We start from the raw sequence: 19,682 nt of genomic DNA on the forward strand, positions 1-19,682 counted from the left end.
CTCAGACATCCTAATCCGGAATTGCCCTTTGTTGTGGATGTTGATGCCTCAGAGGTTGGAGTGGGGGCTGTCCTTTCTCAAAAGGATCCGGAGTCTTTGGAGTTACATCCTTGTGCCTTTATGTCCAGGAAGTTCTCCTCCGCTGAATCCAATTATGACGTTGGTAATCGGGAATTACTGGCGGTAAAGTGGGCTTTTGAGGAGTGGAGGCATTGGCTGGAAGGAGCAAAGCATACTATTTCGGTATTGACTGACCATAAGAACTTGCAATACATTGAATCAGCTAAACGGCTTAATGCTCGACAGGCACGTTGGGCATTATTTTTTACTCCTTTCAAATTTATTATCACTTTCAGGCCTGGTTCCAAGAATACTAAAGCTGATGCCCTGTCACGTAGTTTTCTTCCGGTTCACAATAACAATCCTGTTGTTACCCCAATACTTCCATTTTCGGTCATCCGGGCAGGCCTCACACAGGATTTATTTACCCAGTTAAACCAGCTTCAACACCAAGCTCCTAGATTTACTCCTGCTGGTCGTCTCTACGTTCCTGAATTTTTGAGAGCTACTGTTTTAACTGAATTCCATGACAACAAGGTTTCAGGGCATCCGGGAATCACTAAGACATTGGAGTTAGTCTCTCGCTCAGTATGGTGGCCTAGTATGTCTAAAGACGTTAGGGAATTTGTTTTTTCATGTCAGGTTTGTGCACAGCATAAGGTTCCCCGTTCCTTGCCTATCGGGCAACTTATGCCCTTAAGTGTCCCTCTCAGACCATGGTCTCATATTTCCATGGATTTTGTGGTTGACCTTCCCCTTTCAGCCGGATTCCGAGTCATATGGGTGGTAGTGGACCGTTTTAGTAAAATGGCTCATTTTATTACTCTTCCCCGATTGCCTTCTGCTCAAGGGTTGGCAGTTTTGTTCCTCCGCCATGTGTTTAGGCTTCATGGGTTACCCACTGATATTGTTTCTGATCGGGGTCCACAATTCATCGCACAATTCTGGAGATGTTTTTGTGCTTCTTTGAAGATGAAACTGTCATTAACATCCGGTTATCACCCACAATCCAACGGACAAACCGAACGAGTTAACCAGTCATTAAAACAATATCTGCGCCTGTATTCAGCCAAACTCCAGAATGATTGGTCTGAGTTTCTTCCTTTGGCTGAATTTGCTTACAATAACTCCTGTCATTCCTCCACTAAAGAGTCTCCATTCTTTTCAGTTTTTGGTTTTCACCCCAGAGCTAATTCTTTTTTTCATCATTCTCCAGTCTCCTCGCTGGCATTGACCTCCCATCTCAGAGCAATTTGGAAAAAAGTGCACCTTGCTCTCAGAAAAGCAGCCTTTCGAGAGAAGAAATTTTCTGACAGGCTCCGACGTCCTTGCACTTTTAAGGTGGGATACAAGGTGTGGTTGTCAACTCGCAACATCAGGCTTCGACAATCCTCGGCTAGACTGGGACCCAAATTTATTGGACCATTTCTTATTATTAAAAGAGTCAACCCAGTTGCCTTTCGGCTACGTTTACCAAGATCTCTCAAGATTGGAAATACGTTTCATTGTTCCCTGTTGAATCAATACGTTTCTTCCAGTAGATTTCCTCGGATGATCTCTCAGGGTAGATCTCCAGTGAATGTACAGGGACAACAGGAGTTCTTGGTAGAGAAAGTTCTTGATTCCAAATTGTCCCGGGGTCGGCTGTATTTTTTTAGTTCACCGGAAAGGCTATGGTCCGGAGGAAAGGTCTTGGGTCCTAGATAAGGATCTTCATGCTCCCAGGCTCAAGAGGGCATTTTTTCGGGAATTTCCTCAGAAACCTGGCTTCAGGGGTTCCTTGACCCCTCCTCAAGGGGGGGGGTACTATTAGGCGCCGGGGTCCGCATATCCGCGTGGCCCGGCGCCTAGCAACTAGGGACGCCGTGCGCGTTCAGCCGCCGGCGCCCTAGCAACGCTAGACGCTGAGCTGCACGGACCCTAGCAACGGGGACGCCACGGGCGGACCGCGTTTCCCGTTGCAGGGTCCAATTTCCTGCACGCACACTGTCCTCTGGCCGTGCAGCAAGGCAGCTGCACGGCATTTATTCCAATCAGGCTCTGAGCAGCTGATTGGAGGACTCCCTCTGAAATACCTTCCCAGTGCTTCTCACAGACGCCGGTAATAGCTTCCTGCATGCTGCTTTGGTTTGCTGAGAGTCTGTTTCCAGTCCTGCTGTATTCGGTCATTCCTGTCCACAGAAGTCCTGTATTCGGGAGTTGTCATCTCATCCCAGGAGGTCGTTTTGTTCCCTGGAGTCCTGACTGATCACCGTTTAATATCCAGTGGTGTTCGTGAGTTGCGGCTCTGCCGTGTGTTGCGGCTCAGCCGCTTTACCTTTTTATATTCTGTTTTTGGAGCATTTGCGGAGGGTTCCGCTTCCACAAGTCCTCTCTGGAACTCGGCGGTGCCGGGTAGGAGAAGTGGACAAGTGGATATTTTGGTTGTTCTTTTCCTTGGCGGTTTTTCCGCACATATTCTAGTTTTGAGTTAGCTTGTAGCCCCTGGCCTGGTTGTTTAGTCAGAGGGCCTCTTGTTATCACCCTGTCTCGGATTTCCCTTTGTCTCTCATTAAGACCGGGGGCGCATCGAAGTTGGGCAGACATAATCCGCCCTTCAAACGCGGCTGCCATGGGCTCAAGCAACCATAGTCTCGCAGGGGATTTCTGACAGCACGGGTGAGACAACAGAGTTAGGGCGCCAGGAGCTATTTTCCATTCCCGCTCCCTTCCCCAGCATTTCGTTCCAGTGCTCCGGTCCTTGCAATAAGATCTCCTCAGACCAGAGTGCTTGAATCATAACACCCTGCAGATTAACTGTCCAATCATGAGATTCATCCCACCAAGTTTCAGTAATGCCTATAATATCATACTGTTTGCTTGCTGCAAGTATTTCTAGTTCACCCTTTTTACCAGTAAGGCTTCTGGCGTTTACATACATACAACTAAGATAAGTATTTTCTCTTGCGTTAGGGACATCTTTCACCTTATGTAGCAATGATGACCTGTAATCGTCATTGGTTAGTGCTTTGGTAATATCCCTTTTAGTACCCATGTTAGTAACCTTACCACCTGCTCTTACCCTCCCCCCAACTTCTCCCCCATTTCGTTTACTACCGCCATCCCCACTATTCTCCCTGCATGACCCGTAGTTTCTAGCTAAACCCTCCCCCCAGGCTCCTAGTGTAAAATCTCCTCCAACCTTCTAACCATCCTTTCCCCCAGCACCGCTGCCCCCTCCTCATTCAGGTGCAATCCGTCACGACAAAAGAGATGGCGCCTGACTGAGAAGTCCGCCCAATGTTCCAGGAACACAAACCCCTCTTTCCTGCACCAATCCCTAAGCCACACATTTACCTCCCTAATATCCCTCTGCCTCCCTTGACTAGCGCGTGGCACGGGTAATAATTCCGAGAATATTACCTTAGATATCCTTGCCTTCAGTTTCTTTCCTAAGTCCCTATAGTCTTTCTTAAGGACATACCACCTACCGCTAACTTTGTCATTGGTGCCAATGTGCACTAAGACCGCCGGGTCTTTCCCAGCCCCTCCCAACAATCTATCTACCCGGTCCGCGATGTGCTGTACCCGAGCACCCGGGAGACAACAGACTGTACGGCGATCACGGTCCCGGTAGCAGATTGCCCTATCTGCCTTCCTGATGATAGAATCCCCTACCACCACCATCTGATGCTAGAGGGAGCAGTCTCCTCCGGCACCGTCATTTCTTCACTATCATCCTCCGATTCCTCGTCCAATCGGGCAAATTTGTTCGGGTTTGATAGTTCGGAGATGTCGAGCCTCCCCCTCTTTTTCTTCCTTCTAACTGTGACCCAACTGGCTACCTGATCATCATCCTCTTCTACCAGTGACCCCTCCCGCAACTCCTCCACCGTTCTGTCTAAACTACGCTCGAGGTTGTGAATCTCGCTCAGTCGCGTATTATGTCCTAAATCCAGTGGAGTATCTATTGCTGTTTGGGAATATATTGCCAAGGTCGCAATGGCGGCATATAGCTAGTGGGGGGAGGGCGATGCTAGACCTTGATTCTTTTTTGCTAAAATATTATATATATGCCTTTAAAAGATGTTCACTTCAGTAAAAAAAAAAAAGGCAATTTTTTTGTTTTCATTGAAAAAAATAAAATAAGCATCAGTTAAATTGCTAAAGTGTTTTTTTCCCCCTTAAACTGGTCTATGATCAGTTTAATGAAAAAAAATTCTTGGAAAACTACAGATCCCAGTTTGCACTTGCACAGTAGTTCTCCAAGTTCCAAGTGCATGTTTGCCCTAGTAGCCAGCAATAGGGTCATGTGGGTGCCTGTAGTTCACCATAGATAACAGTGAAATAAATACACACTTTATCTGGCATACACTGGACATCAGGTGAGGCATATAAGCCCTACTGCTATGGTTGGTCCTAAATCGGAGTGGGAGAAGGGACCTTCTGATGTCACTAGGGGAGGAGACATGTCACCAGGGGGAGGAGCTACGGCCGAACAGGGTACCCAAAAAGTACGCTCACTCCGCTTCGCTCGGCACCTGATTACTAAAGGTAATAGTTGGTGGCATGGATAGTAGAGGAACTATCCCGCTGGCCTAGCTCCTCCCCCTTGTGTCGTGCCTCCTCCCCTTGACGTAAAAGGTCCCTTAGGCCACTTGAATCTAGCATCTACCCTACTGCTATTGGCACTAGGGCTGGCTAAACTCAGGGGGAAGCCCACATGTATTTTTGCAGGCCTGACTCTTCCTCTAGGGTTCTCTTGTTACTGTGCCTGTCACAATTATGTGTATGTAGTGCAGCTTTGATTTCTCATACGTCCTAGAGGATGCAGGGGTCCACTTCATGACCATGGGGTATAGACTGTTCCGCAGACTCTTCAATGGGTGTGAATCTGGCTCCTTCCTCTATGCCCCTCCTCCAGACCTCAGTTTTAGAAATGTGCCCAGGCAAACTGGATGCACTCCAGGGGAGCTCTACTGAGCTTCTCTGAAAAGACTTATGTAAGGTTTTTATTTTCAGGAAGAACTGCTGGCAACAGTCTCCCTGCTTCGTGGGACTGAGGGGGCAGAAGTAGGAACCAACTTCCTGAAGAGTTTCATGTCTCTGCTTCTGGCTGACAGGACACCATTAGCTCCTGAAGGATACTGAACGCTAGCCGTGCCTAGATGCTTACTCCCACAGCACGCCGTCACCTCCCTCACAGAGCCAGAAGACAGGTGAGTGTAAAAAGATAGATCTTCAATCAAGTAAAGTGACGGCTGAGGTACCGCGCGGCTGGCGGGAGCGCAGCGCGCCATTGCTGCCCACACACACACAGGCACTGCAGGGTGCAAGGCGCAGGGGGGGGGGGGGGGGGGCGCCTGGGCAGCAAAATACCTATATAAACTGGCTAAAAGAAGGCCTAAGATGCCCGCCAGTATAAATATTATAAAAACTCTCTGAGGAAAAAACGTGCCATTGCAGGGGCGGAGCTTCTTCCTCAGGCAGCCAGCACACTGCTCAGCGCCATTTTCTCTCTCTCCTCAGGCTGCAGAGACATTGCTGGTCCTCCTCCACCTATGACTACAAGTATCAGGGTGCAAGGGTGCAAAACGGGGAGGCACAAGCGAATTTGGTGCTTTACAAGTGTGTTTACTGTGTAAATCAGCGCTGCATGTCAGTGGGCATTTTGTGTTCACAGGCATTATATACTGGCGCTGGGGTTTTGAACTGGCTACTCCTAAACTGTGTCCCTCTGACAGATTTTAATGTGGGTCTGTCCCCTATAAGGCCCAGTGTGTCTGTGTGTGTGTTGTGCACGTGTATAAGACATGTCAGAGGCAGGGAGTTCTTCCCCGGAGGAAGCCATTTTAGGGACACAGACTTGTAATGTGGTGGCGCTACCGGCACACCAAGAGCCTGCATGGGTGAAAGAAATACGTGAAAGTATGCATCATATCAATAGGAGGTTAGATAAGTCTGAATCTCATGCAGAATGCTGGAGAAAGTCTGTAGAAGATGTGATTTTTCAGAGTTCTGTTCTTCCACCCGCAGGCGACTCCTCTGGGTCACATTAGGGGCCATTTGCAAAATACTGATACCGACACGGACACTGATTCCTGTGTAGGCGATAGTGACTCCAGGGAAATAGATCATAAATTGGCGAAAAATATACAATATATGATTGTGGCTATAAGAGAAGTTCTGGAGGTTTCTGAATCCACTCCTGTACCTCAGGAGAAGGCCTATTTCTATAAAGAAAAGAAATCTAAGGTTACTTTCCCCCCTTCCCAAAAGCTAAATACTCTCTTTGAAGGGGTGTGGGTGAATCCCAAAAATAAATTTTGTATTCTCAAGAGGATTCAGATGGCTTATCCTTTCCCTATAGAGGACAGGAAAAAATGGGAGTCACCCCCTGTGTTAGACAGTGCACTGTCCAGGTTGACAAAGAAAGTAATACTCCCTGCACCTGGGACGGCTTCACTAAAGGAGCCGGCAGACCGCAAAATGTAGACTACATTAAAATCCATTTATGTTGCCAATGGTACGCTGCTCAGGCCCACAATTGCTTGCGCGTGGGTGAGTCGCGCTATTGAAAAATGGTCAGAAAGCTTGTCATCAGAAATTGACACGATTGATAAAGATGAGATACTCCTTAAGTTAGGGAATATCAAAGATGCTGCCGCAAACATGCTAGAGGCGATGAAAGATATTGGACTCTTGGGTTCAACAGCCGCTACCATGGCAGTATTGGCTCGGCGGGCATTGTGGATTCGCAAGTGGAACGCAGATGCAGATTCCAAAAAGAATATGGAGGGTCTCCCGTATAAAGGTGAGGCCTTATTTGGCGATAGACTGGATGCGTTAGTCTCAGCGGCTACCGCAGGTAAGTCGACTTTTTTGCCTTCTGCTCCTGCACCAGCAAAAAAGACATATCACTCTCACATGCAGACCTTTCGGCCCAATAAATACAAGAAGGCCAAAGGTTCTCCCTTCTTTACAGGTAGGGGAAAGGGAAAGAAGTCCTCCACGACTTCAGGATCCCAGGAGCAGAAGTCAACCCCTACTTCTACCAAATCTACAGCTGGGGCTCCGTAGCGGGAGGCCACTCAGGTGGGGTCACGTCTCAAACTGTTCAGCCAAGGGTTTTGCAGATAGTATCCCAGGGGTACAAGCTGGAGTTTCAAGACGTTCCCCCATGCCGATTTTTCAAATCGTCCTCGCCAGCTTCTCTTCTAGAACGAGAGTCCGTAACAGCGGCAATTCAAAAATTATGTCAGGATCAGGTCATAGTCCTGGTACCTTTGTCACAACAAGGGGAGAGGTTTTAGTCAATCCTCTTTGTAGTTCCGAAGCCGGACGGCTCAGTCAGACCGATCCTAAACCTAAAAAATCTGAATCTCTACTTGAAACGGTTCAAGATGGAATCACTCAGGGCAGTGATTTCCAGTCTGGAGGAGGGGGATTACATGGTGTCAGTAGAAATAAAGGATGCTTACCTGCACGTTCCCATTTATCCTCTTCACCAGGCTTATCTGAGATTCGCGGTTTAGGATTGCCGTTACCAGTTCCAGACGTTGCCGTTTGGACTCTCCACGGCACCGAGGGTATTCACCAAGGTGATGGAGGAGATGATAGTCCTCTGTCAAAAAGGAGTCAATATAATCCTTATTTGGACGATCTCCTGATAAAAGTGAGATCCAGGAACCAGTTGGTGCAGAACATCGCACTCTCCCTGTCAATACTCCAACAACACGGTTGGATCATGAATTTTCCAAAGTCACAGTTGTAACTGACGACAAGATTGTCTTTTCTCGGGATGATTCTGGACACAGAAGTTCAGAGTATTTCTTCCGGTGGAAAAGGCTCTGGAAATCCAGAAAATGGTAAAACAGATTATTGAAACCATCAAGTGTGCTGATCCATCAGTGCATTCGGTTGTTGGGGAAGATGGTGGCAGCCTACGAGGCCATACAGTTTAGCAAGTTCCATGCCATAGTATTCCTGTGGGACCTGTTGGACAAGTGGTCGGGATCCCACCTAAACATGCACCGGAAGATAGTCCTGTCATCGAAAGCCAGGATCTCGCTCCTGTGGTGGCTACACAGCTCGCACCTACTAGAGGGACGCAGGTTCGGGATTCAGGACTGGGTCCTGGTAACCACGGTTGCAAGTCTCCTAGGCTGGGGAGCTGTCACTCAGGGGGAAAGCTTTCAAGGAAAATGGTCAAGTCAGGCAGCCTGCCTTCACATAAATGTGCTGGAATTGAGAGCCATTTACAACGGCCTTCAACAAGCGGTACATCTTCAAGATCATCCCGTGCAGATCCAGTCGGACAATGTAACAGTAAACCGTCAAGGAGGAACGAAAAGCAGAGGGGCAATGGCAGAGGTGACGAAGATCCTCCTCTGGGCAGAAAGACATGTAAAGGCTCTGTTGGCAATTTTCATTCCGGGAGTAGACAACTGGGAAGCAGACTTCCTCAGCAGACACGATCTCCATCCAAGAGAGTGGGGCCTCCACCAAGAAGTCTTCGCAGAGGTGACAAGTCTTTGGGGAATTCCTCAAGTAGACATGATGGCATCTCGTTGCAACAAGAAGCTTCAGAAATATTGTTCCAGGTCGAGAGACCCTCAAGCAAATAGCAGTGGATGCGCTAGTGACCCAGTGGGTATTCCGGTCACTTCCGCTGATCCCAAAAGTTCTCAGGATCATAAGAAGAACAAGGGTTCAAACAAACTTCATTGCCCCAGACTGGCCAAGGAGGGCTTGGTGCCCAGATCTTCAGGAGTTGCTCATAAAAGATCCTCAGCCTCTTTCTCTTCGCGAGGTCCTGCTGCAGCAGGGGCCGTGCGTGTATCAAGACTTACCGTGGCTACGTTTGACGGCATGGCTGTTGAGCCCCGGATCCTAGCCCGAAAAGGTATTCCAAAGGAAGTCATTCCCACACTTATTCAGGCCAGGAAAAGAGTAACGTCGAAACATTACCACCGTATTTGGAGAAAATGTGTCTTGGTGTGAATCCAAGAAGGCTCCTACGGAAGAGTTTCAGTTGGGACGTTTTCTACATTTTCTGCAGGCTGGTGTGGAGGCGGGCCTTCGATTGGGGTCAATCAAGGTCCAGATTTTGGCCTTGTCGATTTTTTTCCAAAAACAATTGCCCGCTCTTCCAGAGGTTCAGACCTTTGTGAAAGTGGTTCTGCACATCCAGCCTCCATTTGTGCCTCCTGTGGCACCATGGGACCTTAATGTGGTGTTGCAGTTCCTTCAATCGGATTGGTTTGAGCCTCTACAAGAGATAGAGTTGAAGTTTCTCACTTGGAAAGTGGTGATGCTTTTGGCCTTGGAATCCGCAAGGCTGGTGTCTGAGTTGGGGGCCTTGTCTCACAAGAGCACTTACCTGGTCTTTCATGAAGTTAGGGCAGAGTTGAGAACTCGCCAACATTTTCTTCCAAAGGTGGTTTCATCTTTCCACATAAACCAACCTATTGTGCTGCCAGTAGTTACTGACACGTTCACTGAGTCAAAGTCTCTAAATGTGGTTAGAACTTTGAAGATTTATGTCACTAGAACCGCTAGGTTACGGAAACAGAGGCCCTGTTTGTCCTGTATGCTCCCAACAAGATTGGGTGTCCTGCATCCAAGCAGACTATTGCGCGCTGGATCAGAGGGACGATTCAGCATGCACATTCTACGGCTGGATTGCTGTTACCTACGTCGGTGAAGGTCCAATTTACTAGGAAGGTGGGCTCATCCTGGGCGGCTGCCTGGGGGGGTCTCTGCATTACAACTTTGCCGAGCAGCTACTTGGTCAGGGTCAAACACATTTGCTAAGTTCTACAAGTTTGACACCTTGGCCGATGAAGACCTCAAGTTCGGTCAAACGGTGCTGCAGGGTCATCCGCACTCTCCCGGAGCTTTGGTATAAAACCCATGGTCATGAAGTGAACCCCAGCATCCTATAGGACGTATGAGAAAACAGGATTTTAATACCTACCGGCAAATCCTTTTCTCCTAGTCCGTAGACGATGCTGGGCGCCCGTCCCAGTGCGTACTTTAAATGCAGTTTTGTTCATTTTTAGTTACACAAGTTGTGTTACGTTTGTTTTCAGCATGTTGCTGTAAATGGTTCATGCCTGTTGGTGTGTGTTATGTTGAATGCTATGTTGTGCGGCATGGTTGATGTGTGGGCTGGTATGAATCTCACCGTTCGTATAAAAGTAAATCCTTTCCTCGAAATGTCCGTCTCCCTGGGCACAGTTACTATAACTGAGGTCTGGAGGAGGGGCATAGGAGGAGCCAGTTCACACCCATTGAAAAGTCTTAAGAGTGCCCATGGCTACTGTGGAACCGTCTATACCCCATGGTCATGAAGTGGACCCCAGCATCCTCTACGGACTAGGAGAAAAGGATTTACCGGTAGGTATTAAAATCCTGTTTTTCCCATCATCAGACCACTGGAGTAGGATAGTGCAGAGTGACATGTAAAATAAGCTGGGTCGAACACTTGTGAAATTGATCCTGGGAGAACACTGGATATCACGGTTACGAGGGTGTTACCCATGTCCACATTAGGGACAACATAATAGATGTCCACAAGTTATCAGAGAAAGGTCTATGTGACTGACTCCACTCACTTGTGTGGAATTTACAATTCCATATAAGCTAAAGCCTCTAAATTATTATTATCCTTTATATGGCACCACAGGGGATCCGCAGTGCCTAGTTACAGAGGCCCTCATTCCGAGTTGTTCGCTCGCAAGGCGATTTTAGCAGAGTTGCTCACGCTAAGCTGCCGCCTACTGGGAGTGAATCTTAGCTTCTTAAAATTGCGAACGATGTATTCGCAATATTGCGATTACAAACTTCTTAGCAGTTTCAGAGTAGCTTCTGACTTACTCAGCATCTGCGATCAGTTCAGTGCTTGTCGTTCCTGGTTTGACGTCACAAACACACCCAGCGTTCGCCCAGACACTCCCCCGTTTCTCCAGCCACTCCTGCGTTTTTTCCGGAAACGGTAGCGTTTTCATCCACACGCCCATAAAACGCTGTGTTTCCGCCCAGTAACACCCATTTCCTGTCAATCACACTACGATAGCCGGAGCGAAGAAAAAGCCGTGAGTAAAAATACTATCTTCATAGCAAAATTACTTGGCGCAGTCGCAGTGCGAACATTGCGCATGCGTACTAAGCTGAAAACCGCTGCGATGCGAAGAAATTTACCGAGCGAACAACTCGGAATGAGGGCCAGAGTACATAAACAAGTAAGCAAAACAGGTAATCATTGACGTCACTGAGCGATATCGTTTGCATATTGCTCAGTATGTACGTACTACCGACGACGGGCAGGAAAGGGAACACAGCAGGCGACGTCGCTCACAGAGCATATCACCTAGTGCAGGCATTCCCAACCACGGTCCTCAAGGCACACCAACAGTGCAGGTTTTAGTGATATCCAGGCTGCAGCACATATGGTTAAATCAAAATAACTGAGCTACTAATTAAGTCACCTGTGCTGAAGCCTGGATATCACAAAAACCTGCACTGTTATAGGCCCTACACACTCGTCGATCTGACTGAAAGATATGAATGATCTCGTTCATTAATGAACGAGTTCCCGTTCATATCTTTCAGTGTGGAGGCTCAAGCGATGAACGATACGCGGCTCCGCGCTCGTTCATCGCTGGTGCCCCGTCGGCTGTGCATGCAGGCCAATATGGACGATCTCGTCCATATTTGCCTGCACTTCACTCCCCCCCGCCGCCGGGTCGCCTGTCGGCTGTATCCGCCGTCAGGCGGATCGTTAAATGTGTAGGGCCCTTGAGTGTGCCTTGAGGACTGTGGTTGGGAATGCCTGACCTAGTGTGTACCCTCCTTTACAGTTGAAGACATTATAGGACAAGTACAGGGTATGTAAACATACAGTAGCTGCATCAGCAGATGACACAGAAATAAGTATCAGGGTGGCAGAAAATCAAGTAAAAGCACATGAGGGTAAAGGACCCTGCTCGTGAGAGCTTACATTCCAAATGTGATGGAGACAATAATGCATGTTGTTTGTTACTACCTATTGTGTCATTCTTACAGCTATGGTATATTACCATATGGAATATTCAAGAAGTTGGGAGTTCCTGGACCTACTCCGTTACCATTTGTTGGAACATTTTTGGGATATAGAAAGGTAAGTATGTCATGTTATTGTTGACAAATTTGATGTTACTGTAAAATGACGTATTAATGGTGAATTGTGCGAGCTTTTAAAAAATTTTTTTACTGCTTTTATTGTTATTAATAACTAGTACTGCTGTATCCTAGAGCACTGCACCATAGTGAAACAAAGGAAACGTATGTTGACTAATGCTGAATTATAAAATAAGCTTGAAATGTCCGGAGACTGTGTAGAGACTTTATACAAAACAGTGGAAAATAATAGAAAGATTATGCGTCTGACTTGCGGTGGCCACAAGTTAGTTTTTGAAATGGCTCTAGTATGTTTTTTGTACTGTGCATGCTCTGGGGCCGAGTGCACAAATCTCTATACCATGGGGTAAATTTACTAAGATGGGAGTTCTATTTAAGATGGGATGTTGCCCATAGCAACCAATCAGATTCCAGGTGTTATCTTCTAGAAGGTGCTAGATAAATGAGAAGTAAAATCTGATTGGTTGCTATGGGCAACATCTCATCTTAAATAGAACTCCCACCTTAGTAAATTTACCCCCATGTATAGGGCAGGTGCAAGTTTGCACTGATAATGATGATGGGTATCAAAATAAGTGCCTAATTCAGACCTTATCGCAGCAGCAAACTCTTTCTCTAATGAGCAAAACCATGTGCACTGCAGGTGGGGCAGATACAACATTTGCAGAAAGAGTTAGATTTGGGTGGGTTATTTTATTTCTGTGCAGGGTAAATACAGGCTGCTTTATTTTTACACTGCAATTTAGATTTCAGTTTGAACACACCCCACCCAAATCTAACTCTCTCTGCACGTTATATATCTGCCCCACTAGCACTGCACATGGGCCCTCATTCCGAGTCGTTCGCTCGGTAAATTTTTTCGCATCGCAGCGTTTTTCTGCTTAGTGCGCATGCGCAATGTTCGCACTGCGACTGCGCCAAGTAAATCTGCTATGAAGATAGTATTTTTACTGACGGCTTTTTCTTCGCTCCGGCGATCGTAGTGTGATTGACAGGAAATGGGTGTTACTGGGCGGAAACAGGCCGTTTTATGGGCGTGTGGGTAAAAACGCTACCGTTTCCGGAAAAAACGCAGGAGTGTCTGGGCAAACGCTGGGTGTGTTTGTGACGTCAAACCAGGACCAACAAGCACTGAACTGATCGCAGATGCCAAGTAAGTCTGAAGCTACTCTGAAACTGCTAAGAAGTTTGTAATCGCAATATTGCGAATACATAGTTCGCAATTTTAAGATGCTAAGATACACTCCCAGTAGGCGGCGGCTTAGCGTGAGCAACTCTGCTAAAATCGCCTTGCGAGCGAACAACTCGGAATGAGGGCCATGGTTTTTAGAGATGTGCACCGGAAATTTTTCGGGTTTTGGTTTTGGGTTCGGTTCCGCGGCCGTGTTTTGGGTTCGAACGCGTTTTGGCAAAACCTCACCGAATTTTGTTTGTCGGATGCGGGTGTGTTTTGAATTCGGGTGTTTTTTTCAAAAAAACCTAAAAAAACAGCTTAAATCATTGAATTTGGGGGTCATTTTGATCCCATAGTATTATCAACCTCAATAACCATAATTTACACTTATTTACAGTCTATTCTGAATACCTCACACCTCACAATATTATTTTTAGTCCTAAAATTTGCACCAAGGTTGCTGGATGACTAAGCTCAGCGACCCAAGTGGCCGACACAAACACCTAGCCCATCTAGGAGTGGCACTGCAGTGTCACGCAGGCTGGCCCTTCATAAAACTACTCCCCAAACAGCACATAACGCAAAGAAAAAAAGAGGCGCAATGAGGTAGCTGTGTGAGTAAGCTAAACGACCCTAGTGGCCGTCACAAACACCTGGCCCATCTAGAAGTGGCACTGCAGTGTCACGCAGGATGGCCCTTCAAAAAACTACTCCCCAAACAGCACATGACGCAAAGAAAAATTAAAGAAAAAAGAGGTGCAAGATGGAATTGTCCTTGGGCCCTCCCACCCACCCTTATGTTGTATAAACAGGACATGCACACTTTAACCAACCCATCATTTCAGTGACAGGGTCTGCCACACAAAAAAAATGAGAAATCGCGTCTGCGCTCATCAAAGAATGCAATACATGAAAAGATGTGTGGTATCTAAAGAATAGTTCTCAAAGTTGACAGAATTGATGTGTCGCGTAATGTCAATAAATGTTTTGAACCTTTCCTTGTGTGTCTTTATTTCTGATTCTCCAAGCTTGAATAGGTCTGTTCCCTTAGTCGTGTGGGACTTTGATGTGTTTTCTCCTTAGCAGTATCTCGAATAGTCGTTCTCCAGGGTTTCCTCCTGTACTTCCTTCAAGGGTATCGAGGAGGTTCTTATCCTCAACGATTGGAGACAAAGAGACAGAAATAGCCGCTGATAGTGTAGTAGGCGTATTGCAAATAGTGGAAGTGTCTTATAGGAAAAATCTTTAGAAGAATAGTGGCTGCTATTGCGTACCAGTACTCACGTGAAGGACGTGATGTACCCCTCGCGTAAAGGTATCTTTGGAGTTCTTATGGTTTCTCCTCTTCCTCTAGACAAGATCCTTTGTAGTTCTTATCCTCGGGAGTGAGAGAGGAGATGGAACAGTTGATAGTGTAGTATGTCTTATGATAGAGTGGATGAAAGGTAATTTACCTTTCTAAACTTATGATTTATATTGGGGGAGTGCATACCATACTCACATCCATATGGGGGAGTGTAAAACACATAAAGGTATCTTTTTAGATGGATATGTTGTCGTATACGGTCACATTCATGCAGATCAAAATAGATGAGAGGAATAATGGGCGTACCCAACTCACACTGTACAATGTGGAAACTTTTGTATAAGGGTATCTTTATAATGGTTCTGCTGCTTCTAGATGCTCCTTATTCCAAAGTCCGTTCCTCTCGTTTTATACAAGAAGAGAAACGAAGCAAGGTGTCATGAGGTGACACATAAAAATTTATTTATACAAGAACTTATAAAACAACATAAAAAACTGCCGATGGGTTCCAGGTAAGAGAGGGGGGTATACACGGGTGAGTAAGATGTTAATGTCCGGATTGTTCTCACCTTAGTAAGTACCGTCCCAATCAGTCCCTGGTAGTCCTGGCCCTCACACCAACGCGTTTCGACTGAAGAAGTCTTTTTCAAGGTGTATCATGAGGGCACTGGTACCACTATTTAAACCCCCTAACAGGAAGTCATGTGGTGGGGGTGTGGTTACAGAGTGCAGATTATAACAGTAGATTTTTAATACATTATGCTCTATAAAAGATGTATTGAGTTGTACAAATACTTTAGTTATGATTAGCACAATAAAAATAACATTGGTGCAGTAAAAAAAGTGTTTAAAACGTGCCCGTTACGTCACTTCCGGTATTTGAAACGCATTTACTTCCGGAAGTGGCGTGTGCAAACGGGATACAAATGGTGGTGTATTTACCAATTATATAAATAAGGGAGAGAGAGGCAGTATCCGTGAGCAACTAAATGTTGCTGATTTGGTCTGGGGATATCCAAATGCAATGCGCCGCTATTTAGGGCGGTGGAACGCATGTACCGGAAGTGACGGTCATGCGTTCCACCGGAGGGGGGAGTGTGCACTTCCGGTGAGTGAAGTGCAGGAGATCGATGCGTCTCGAATGTTAGACGTGGAACGCACGTGATCCCGGAAATGACGGGAGACATCGAGTGCGTTCCACCTGGAGGAAGGGGCGCAATGGGATCCCACACTCAAACAATATATACAAGATAAACCAAGATTCATCTATCGAAAGGCCGACAACCTTCGCAAACACCTTGTAAAAAGCGCACTGGAGATCCCCAAGAGAACCACTACCATTAAGAGCAAGGGCTTCTATAGGTGCGGCCAGTGCCAAATGTGCCGCAACTGCAGAAGCAACACCTCCATTATAACCAGCTATATATCTACCAGCAATAAGAAAAAATATGACATTAAGGAATTCATAACGTGTGACAGTAAAAACGTGGTATATTTAGTACAATGTAAATGCAATAAACAATATGTAGGAAGAACAACCAGGAAGTTAAAGGAAAGGATGAGCGAGCATCTCAGAAATATAAAGAAGGGTCTTCCCACTCATGGAATCTCCGCCCACTTTAAAGATGAACATGACTGCAAACCTTCGGAGATAACACTTTTTTGTGGCATTCAGGCTGTGGCAGGAAACTGGAGAAAAGGAAATATTGAAGAAAGACTCGCCCAAACCGAAATGCGAAGCATCTTCAATCTCGGTACTTTGAAACCTAAAGGCCTCAATTTGGAGTTTGAAACCAAATGGTTTCTTTAAGGGGCATGGACCATTTTCATAAAGTACCTTACCCCGCTCCGGTTCAACTTCAATCCCCCTTTTATGCCAACCACATAATCAGTGACTCTCTCTTCATTTCATTACCGAACCGAATAAAGCACTATATTGACTGTCTGATAGTATCTCTACCGGCACCTAATATTTTATCAGCTAGCCTTGTATATTGTAATGATGGGACTCCTCCCACCCAAATACATAATCCATTAACCATTTATTACCAGGCACTTTTTCAAATAATAAGATACAGTTGCATCAGACCATTTTCATATAACCTGCCTTGAACTCAGTATTTATTATTTAATATTTAATATTTATTGTTTTTTTATTACTATAAACCGTGTATTTTCTCAGGTTCTTTAATCCTTTGACCCTATTGTTACTTCTACAGCCATAAACTTTTTCACAGGCTCCAAACATCCTATTACATCCCATTGCGCCCCTTCCTCCAGGTGGAACGCACTCGATGTCTCCCGTCATTTCCGGGATCACGTGCGTTCCACGTCTAACATTCGAGACGCATCGATCTCCTGCACTTCACTCACCGGAAGTGCACACTCCCCCCTCCGGTGGAACGCATGACCGTCACTTCCGGTACAGGCGTTCCACCGCCCTAAATAGCGGCGCATTGCATTTGGATATCCCCAGACCAAATCAGCAACATTTAGTTGCTCACGGATACTGCCTCTCTCTCCCTTATTTATATAATTGGTAAATACACCACCATTTGTATCCCGTTTGCACACGCCACTTCCGGAAGTAAATGCGTTTCAAATACCGGAAGTGACGTAACGGGCACGTTTTAAACACTTTTTTTACTGCACCAATGTTATTTTTATTGTGCTAATCATAACTAAAGTATTTGTACAACTCAATACATCTTTTATAGAGCATAATGTATTAAAAATCTACTGTTATAATCTGCACTCTGTAACCACACCCCCACCACATGACTTCCTGTTAGGGGGTTTAAATAGTGGTACCAGTGCCCTCATGATACACCTTGAAAAAGACTTCTTCAGTCGAAACGCGTTGGTGTGAGGGCCAGGACTACCAGGGACTGATTGGGACGGTACTTACTAAGGTGAGAACAATCCGGACATTAACATCTTACTCACCCGTGTATACCCCCCTCTCTTACCTGGAACCCATCGGCAGTTTTTTATGTTGTTTTATAAGTTCTTGTATAAATAAATTTTTATGTGTCACCTCATGACACCTTGCTTCGTTTCTCTTCTTGTATAAAACGAGAGGAACGGACTTTGGAATAAGGAGCATCTAGAAGCAGCAGAACCATTATAAAGATACCCTTATACAAAAGTTTCCACATTGTACAGTGTGAGTTGGGTACGCCCATTATTCCTCTCATCTATTTTGATCTGCATGAATGTGACCGTATACGACAACATATCCATCTAAAAAGATACCTTTATGTGTTTTACACTCCCCCATATGGATGTGAGTATGGTATGCACTCCCCCAATATAAATCATAAGTTTAGAAAGGTAAATTACCTTTCATCCACTCTATCATAAGACATACTACACTATCAACTGTTCCATCTCCTCTCTCACTCCCGAGGATAAGAACTACAAAGGATCTTGTCTAGAGGAAGAGGAGAAACCATAAGAACTCCAAAGATACCTTTACGCGAGGGGTACATCACGTCCTTCACGTGAGTACTGGTACGCAATAGCAGCCACTATTCTTCTAAAGATTTTTCCTATAAGACACTTCCACTATTTGCAATACGCCTACTACACTATCAGCGGCTATTTCTGTCTCTTTGTCTCCAATCGTTGAGGATAAGAACCTCCTCGATACCCTTGAAGGAAGTACAGGAGGAAACCCTGGAGAACGACTATTCGAGATACTGCTAAGGAGAAAACACATCAAAGTCCCACACGACTAAGGGAACAGACCTATTCAAGCTTGGAGAATCAGAAATAAAGACACACAAGGAAAGGTTCAAAACATTTATTGACATTACGCGACACATCAATTCTGTCAACTTTGAGAACTATTCTTTAGATACCACACATCTTTTCATGTATTGCATTCTTTGATGAGCGCAGACGCGATTTCTCATTTTTTTTGTGTATTCATGTTACAGGGGGCTGAGTGACCCCCCGTAGATATCGCTACTGCTGCTCTCTGGGGCGCGGCAGTCCTTCCAGCAACCCTTTTAGAGGGTCTGCCACACGACTGTGACTGAAATGACGGGTTGGTTTGGACCCCCACCAAAAAAGAAGCAATTAATCTCTCCTTGCACAAACTGGCTCTACAGAGGCAAGATGTCCACCTCATCATCATCCTCCGATTCATCACCGTGTACATCCCCCTCCTCACAGATCATCAATTCGTCCCCACTGGAATCCACCATCTCAGCTCCCTGTGTACTTTGTGGAGGCAATTGCTGCTGGTGAATGTCTCCACGGAGGAATTGATTATAATTCATTTTAATGAACATCATCTTCTCCACATTTTCTGGAAGTAACCTCGTACGCCGATTGCTGACAAGGTGAGCGGCGGCACTAAACACTCTTTCGGAATACACACTTGTGGGAGGGCAACTTAGGTAGAATAAAGCCAGTTTGTGCAAGGGCCTCCAAATTGCCTCTTTTTCCTTCCAGTATACGTACGGACTGTCTGACGTGCCTACTTGGATGCGGTCACTCATATAATCCTCCACCATTCTTTCAATGGTGAGAGAATCCTATGCAGTGACAGTAGACGACATGTCCGTAATCGTTGGCAGGTCCTTCAGTCCGGACCAGATGTCAGCATCGGCAGTCGCTCCAGACTGCCCCGCATCACCGCCAGCGGGTGGGCTCGGAATTCTGAGCCTTTTCCTCGCACCCCCAATTGCGGGAGAATGTGAAGGAGGAGCTGTTGACCGATCAAGTTCCACTTGACTTGATAATTTTCTCACCAGCAGGTCTTTCAACCCCTGCAGACTTGTGTCTGCCGGAAAGAGAGATACAACGTAGGTTTTAAATCTAGGATCGAGCACGGTGGCCAAAATGTAGTGCTCTGATTTCAACAGATTGACCACCCGTGAATCCTGGTTAAGCAAATGAAGGGCTCCATCCACAAGTCCCACATGCCTAGCGGAATCGCTCTGTCTTAGCTCCTCCTTCAATGTCTCCAGC

The 19,682-nt window shown here is 46.1% G+C and overlaps 1 protein-coding gene across 4 annotated transcripts in view; it reads left to right on the top strand.

The window, feature by feature from the left end:
• The window catches only part of LOC134909716 (cytochrome P450 3A9-like), a 273,043-nt gene that overhangs the window by 92,160 nt on the left and 161,201 nt on the right, over window positions 1-19,682 (top strand). For 3 of the 4 annotated variants that reach the window (XM_063916910.1, XM_063916912.1, XM_063916911.1), the window contains exon 2: window positions 12,109-12,202. The exons of the other annotated variant lie outside the window; for it this stretch is intronic. In XM_063916910.1, coding sequence (XP_063772980.1) covers window positions 12,109-12,202 — 94 coding nt within the window. The remainder of the gene's footprint in view (window positions 1-12,108; window positions 12,203-19,682) is intronic. 4 annotated transcript variants of the gene reach the window in all.

The sequence above is a fragment of the Pseudophryne corroboree genome, chromosome 4, assembly GCF_028390025.1.
Source record: "Pseudophryne corroboree isolate aPseCor3 chromosome 4, aPseCor3.hap2, whole genome shotgun sequence".
Taxonomy (NCBI): Eukaryota; Metazoa; Chordata; class Amphibia; order Anura; family Myobatrachidae; genus Pseudophryne; species Pseudophryne corroboree.